This window comes from Cryptomeria japonica, chromosome 11, assembly GCF_030272615.1.
Source record: "Cryptomeria japonica chromosome 11, Sugi_1.0, whole genome shotgun sequence".
In the NCBI taxonomy this organism is placed as follows: domain Eukaryota; kingdom Viridiplantae; phylum Streptophyta; class Pinopsida; order Cupressales; family Cupressaceae; genus Cryptomeria; species Cryptomeria japonica.
In genome coordinates, this window is record NC_081415.1 from 127231789 (window position 1) to 127238249 (window position 6461).

The window sequence follows — 6461 nt, forward strand, 5'->3', positions numbered from 1 at the left end:
ATAATAGAAAAAAGGTGCTCCTTGCATGAACACATTGATTTCCTCCAAAGCATGGCCCAATAGGTTTCACAGGAACTCCAAAACCAGTTAGTCCCTCCGGACATAAATTAGAGACATCACATCAGACACTTCAGACATTGTTTGTTTTTATTGCATACACTCTATCTATTTATCACACTTTCCTCTGCTTTTCTCCAATTTCTCTCTTCTAGCCAGTTGATGAGCTTGTTTCCATGTCATTCAAGATAATGCTTGCTTGCTTTCTTTTACGAAATTTGCTTGCACACGACTCTTCATCTTGTATGTTCTGCTTCGGTATAGATATAAATTTTAATTCACGCTCAGATAATAATTAAATAAAATAAGAATTTGTAAAGAAAAGATTTAGTTATTCGATGTTAAATATTATCTGACGGAAAGATCCTAGACAATTCTTGGAGAAAGGAAATATCATTGATAAGCATTTTTTACAAATAACACTGAATCAAATAAATAATAAATGTTTAATGCAATTTTTACAAATAGAACTCGTTCAATGCTTTCATTCACCGACGGCAAAGCCATTTGACCCACATCATCTCTCATCGTCAGAATTTTGATGATAACTAATGAAACGTCCGACAAGGATGTTATATATCTGATGTCACTTCCATGTTGAATGGTCGTCGAGGAGCAATCAAAACATCTGTTGGAAATCCGACAAAAATCTGCCGATATTTGTGGTGACAGGTGCAAATATAGCCATCATCGGAGGAGTTCACAATATCGTCAGACTACCAACGCCAATGGCATCGTTGGGAAGCCAACGACGAGTTTTCGACGGTAAACTTGGTCAGAAGTCCAACATTTGGTCATCGTAAATCCAACAATTAGCTATCAGAAATTAGGTCCAAATGTACTAGTGAATGTTTCCCGTGGGGATTTCCATGCCCAGCCTACTACTGTAGCATGATGCAGACTGTTTCTTGGACTGGCTGGACATGTAGCTTGCTCATTCTGTGGTGGTTACGTCCTTCGGCAATGAATGCATTTTGACCACCCAAGAGCTCCGTGCTCTCATGTTGGGCTTGGAGGAATGTAAAAATTTTTTCCTGTGTGTTCTTCTTGGCAATGCGGTAGCTGAGTTACACCAAGGCTTTGAGGATCACACCCATGGCAGAGGACTCGTCATTGCAGAGTGGGTGCCTCAGTTGCATATCTTGAACCATCCTTCCACTAGAGAATATCTTTCACATTGTGGGTGGAATTCTGTGATTGAAGGCCTGAGGTTTGGACAACCTTTTGTTGCTCTTCCAATCCACTATGAGCAGGGCATAACTGCAAGACTAATTGATGAAGATTTGAAGTTAGGAGTGGAGGTGAGAAGAAATGAGGAGGATGGTTCTTTCACTAAGGAGGACGTAGCTAAAGCTGTAAGAGTTGTGATGCTGGAGGAAGAAGGAAAGCGGATCAAATCCAATGTTGAGGAAATTAGTAGGGTGGTGACCAATAATGATTTCCAAGTCCGTCGAACAAACTTCAGCAACTTTGTCTCTGCACTCAAGGACAAAGCCCCCAGCAAACAAACTGTTTGATAAATATGTCTATGTTTATATCTATATCCATATTTATATTTCTAGGTGTTTGTGTTATTGTATTCCTTTTAGTGCTTTCAAATGGTTTAACTATTTGTTGGACTATTAGGGTTTAGTCTAATAAAGTCACCTTAGTGACTTGCAATTTTTCATTAGTTTATTAAAGTTTTTATTAAATAATTCATTACTTTCTTGTAGGTTGGTTATTCAAGAAGTTATATTGGAGAGGTTTTGATAAATCTATAATGTAATACATTGAAAATCAACTTTCAATAATGTCATTGTCATTTTATATTTAAAATTGTGTAAATGTAAATGCTTGTTGATTTTTACAATACTGTTTTATCAAGTAACTTTCATATCACTCAATAATTTCAAAGTCAACAAAATTACTTATTTGATTTGTCATGTATAAAAAAATATTGACATAGGAAGGTTTCAGTTTTATTTTTTTTAATGAAAAATAGGTAGAATTTAGATTTTTCTTAATTAGTTGTTAGATTTTGTTTGGTTTTTCACTTACTGACAAATCTATTTGCAATTTATACTGGGATAAATTTTGTGTAATGGAACAAAAGGGAACTTGAATATTAAGTTGTTTCTTAGTGTTTTTATCGTTCCTATGAATCACGCTCTTCGCATGGAGGGTATGCTACTCATGGGTATATTGGACCTCTCCTAGATTTTGTTTGGTTTTTCACTTACTAATAAATCTATTTGCAATTTATATTGGGAAATTTTCTGTGTAGTGGAACAAAGGGGAACCTGAATATTAAGTTGTTTCTTAGTGTTTTTGTTGTAATTTTTATGACAAAACATGTATTAAATTTGGGGATATGTAGCAAGAATTATTTTTGCATGGAGGTGCCAAAAAAGATGTCAAAATGCATCAAATCAACTTTTTTGTTAAAATCATAAGAAATATTGACCTTTTATTATTCTTTGGCGGATACTTGTGTTTTATTCCAAAACCCTACTTTTACAACTAGTTCCTATATGTACAAATACAAATTCTACTAATAGAGCCTTGAAAATCCATTAGAGAATTCAATTTTCAAGTCAGAAAAGTAGATATACTAATTTCTATTTTCATAACTTAGATCTAAAATGAAGTTGGGGCTTTAGATAATAATATAATATAAAAAATTTCATACCTTTTCAATTTTCTTGATTTGAATTATGGTGTTCATAATAGCATAATTAATTCATTGATAATTTTAATAAATTTATTGAAGACTCTTGGGCTTTGGAAGAGGACTAAATTCTTCAACTATATTCGAAGTTGTCTTAGAAATTTCATTAGTTTCAAAGGCATTATATGATTCATCATTATCTATGTCCACTTCTCTAAAAAGTAATCTCAATATTAACTCGTAGTTCAACACAATTTCTTATCTTATATCACTTCAAAATAATGAACATTAAAACTCATTAGTCAAATATAATATATTACATGTTTAGGATTCCAATAAAATGTAACCCAATGCTAATATTTTGTGTCTCTTCTCAATTAGTAACTAAATGTTGTCTTCTTGTACCTCCTAAGGCTTAAATTATTTGTATCCATCATTATATTTTAATATATATTTTACATAGTCTTATTATAGAATATTTTCATCATATGGTGTACACATGTGTATCTAATTATAATAAACACAAGGGGGTTGACTAAAGTAGACTACCCATTAACATTTTTTATTTTTTCAAGTTTTCTTTAAATTAATTTTATTTGTGAGAAAATTATTCAAGATGCCAATGTCATTTGAATCAATAGTTGGTATAATATAAAAATTTCCTAACAAAGCCAGATAAACTGAATCAATTTCTCTCTAGTATATATGCCCTATATAAACACACCATTTCTACTTATTTGTTGTTTATATCCATGATATGACATTAGTTGATGTGCTCTAATGCCTTTGTCTAGTTACTTTCTCCATATTTTCTTGATTATTTTTTATTTTAAATCAAGGCTTATAAATTACATTTTAAGACTATAGGTTATTCAACACCTCAAATAGGCCTTATAGTCCTAGAATTATGTCAAAGAAGGTACATCAACCTATACTAATTTTAGTAATCAATATATGTTAAAAAAATTATTTGGAACTAATTACATGTTGATTAAATGAGGTTTGATCTATTCATCCTTTACATATGTATGTAGTGTCATGTCTTGGGAAATCCATACTAGTAGTATGAATCAAATAATCTATAGTATATTAATTTTTAGTTATTTCTTCATAGGCTTCTTGTCATTATGACATATAGTCATAGCATGATCATCCTGATCTTATTCTTGGGTGATAGATTGTTCTTTATGGAGAAGATTTACTAGCTTCTCAAATATGGGCGTCATCTTAATGACATTCAAAGTTGTTACAAAGACCTTGTATCTAGACAGTAGTACCGATTGAACAATAGGCACCAAAACTACATCATCAGTCTTTTCTCCTAATGCTTGTAAGGAAGCTCTCAACTCTACAATCCCTTTGAGAAAGGATTCAAATTGTTCTCCATTCTTCATCTTCAAACTGTGTAGCTGACTTTGCAATTTTAAGATCTAATTTTGATTCTTTGCCTCATACACCATCTGGAGCTTGTCCCGCGCATCTTTGGATGTGGATGAATCACAGATAAAGGGCTTCACATAATCATACACATTGAACAAAATGATCAATTTTTCCTTTCTATCAGCTTGATTAAATTTCTTCTACTCATCAACATCTATCTTATGACGCGTTGTGGTGCCGCTGACCACATCCAAAACTTCTTCAAACTCAAATTGAGTTTTGAGCACTGACACTAGACCCTTGTTTTTGTTAGGATTTAGAAATGAATTAGAAGAGCAGAAAAACTAAATAGTGAATTCTCAGACAAAGACAAATGAGAAACACAAATTTATCGTGGATCAGCAGATTGCCTATGTCCACACTTAAAGCAGGGGAATCAATTTACTGATAACCAATTTTGGTTTGTGCATACATAGTTGAAAGCAGCTTCAGAATACTCTTCACAAAATGATATCCAAACAGCTCTTAAAGAACTTTACAAATAGAAGATGAAGAGCCAAAGGTTTTGGTAGTAAAATGGAAGGAGTCTGTTGGATTTCACTTCCAACAATCTCCCACTTGAAGGCCAACGAACTGCTACAACAAGTAGATTCCCTCACGCATTCCTACTATCAGATATTTGAAAGGCCGAGAGAAGCTTGGCAGAAATCGAACTTCTCCCACTTAAACAAACTTAGTGAGCACATCAGCTGGATTCTTTTCGGTGTGAATTTTATCTACATGAAACTTGCCTTCTTTGACCATGTGATGAACATAATGACTGCGAACATTAACATGTTTTGACCGAGGCTAAGATGTCTTATGCCTAGTCATAAATATGGCACTGCTATTATCACAAAACAAGGCAAAATCTGATTGCTTCAATCCTAACTCGCTGAACAAGAGTTGCAACCATACCATCTCCTTTGCTCCCTCAGAAAGAGCTATGTATTCAACCTCGGCAGTTGATTGAGCAACTGTATGTTGCAATTTAGAATCCCACTAATTGTTGCCCCAACAAATGTGAAAGCATAACCTAAAGTAGACTTTCTATTGTCTAAATCTCCAGTAAAATTAGAATCAATAAACCCTTGCAAGTGTGTCTTGCCCTTCCCAAAACATAAGAAAAGGTCTGAAGTACCCTTGAGATACTACAAAATATACTTGACCGCCTCCTAATGTGGTTTTCCTGGATTAACCATAAATATGCTCACCACTCCCACAATGTGAGCAATATCTAGATGAGTGGACACCATAGTTTACATAATACTTCCAACTGCAGATTTGTATGGAATTTTGTCCATAAACTCCTTATCTTCTTGTGTTTTTGGACACAATTGAGAAGACAACTGAAAATGAGAGGCTAAGGGGACACATATAGACTTAGCATCCACCATACCAAATTTTTCCAATACCTTTTTAATGTAACCTTGTTGAGATAGTTTAAGTTCTCTCTTTTTCCTATCTCAAAAAATAGTCATCCCAAGAATTTTCTTTGCTGCCCCTAAATCTTTCATGGCAAACTCATTAGCTAAGTGAGATTTAAGCTCACTAACAATCTTCATGCTTGTGCCGGCCACTAGCATATCATCCACATAAAGGATAAGTATGACAAATTCGCCATTGGTAAGCCTTTTCAAATAGATACAAGGATCAGACTCACAGCAAGTAAACTTGTGATGAATCATAAATTTATCAAATTTAAGATACCACTGGCATGGGGCTTGCTTAAGCCCATATAAATTCTATTTCAATCTATGATAGAGATGTTCCTGACCCATTTTAATAAATCCTTCATGCCGATGCATAAATAATTCCTCATTAAGGTCACCATGGAGAAATGTCATCTTCACATCCAATTGTTCAAGCTCAAGATCCCAAGCTGCAACCAATCCCAATACTGCTCGGATGGTAGTCATTTTGACTACTTTGACAAACTTTTTTTAAAATTGAGGTCTTGCTACTGAGCGTATCCCTTGAAAAATAGTCTTGCTCAAAATATTTTCCAACCACTAGCTTCATCTTTCAATTTATACACCCACTTATTTCGTAATGCCTTTCTGTCAAGCGGAAGTGGCACCAAATCCCATGTCTGATTTCACAATAGTGCGTCCATTTCTTCATGCATTTCAGTGTGCTAGTTATTGCAATCGCCAATTTTACAAGCTTCTTTATATATTGTAGGCTTTGTTTTGTAGGATTTTGCTAAGATCAAGGGCGCAATGAAAAGCATAAAAGGAGAGACAATAGAACAACAAAAAAACTGTATTCTCGTCAATATGGAAATAATCAACTAGATTAACCAATACAATGAATATAGGGCTGCATATATAGG

General features: G+C 33.9%; 1 protein-coding gene across 1 annotated transcript; it reads left to right on the forward strand.

Annotated features, from left to right (window-relative positions):
* Nucleotides 1-658: 658 nt before the first annotated feature.
* On the forward strand, nt 659-1574 carry LOC131065346 (UDP-glycosyltransferase 91D2-like). Its single transcript, XM_057999837.2, has 2 exons — nt 659-793; nt 987-1574. The coding sequence occupies exons 1-2, from the start codon at nt 659-661 to the stop codon at nt 1572-1574; spliced, it is 723 nt and encodes a 240-aa protein (XP_057855820.2).
* The last annotated feature ends 4887 nt before the right edge of the window (nt 1575-6461 follow it).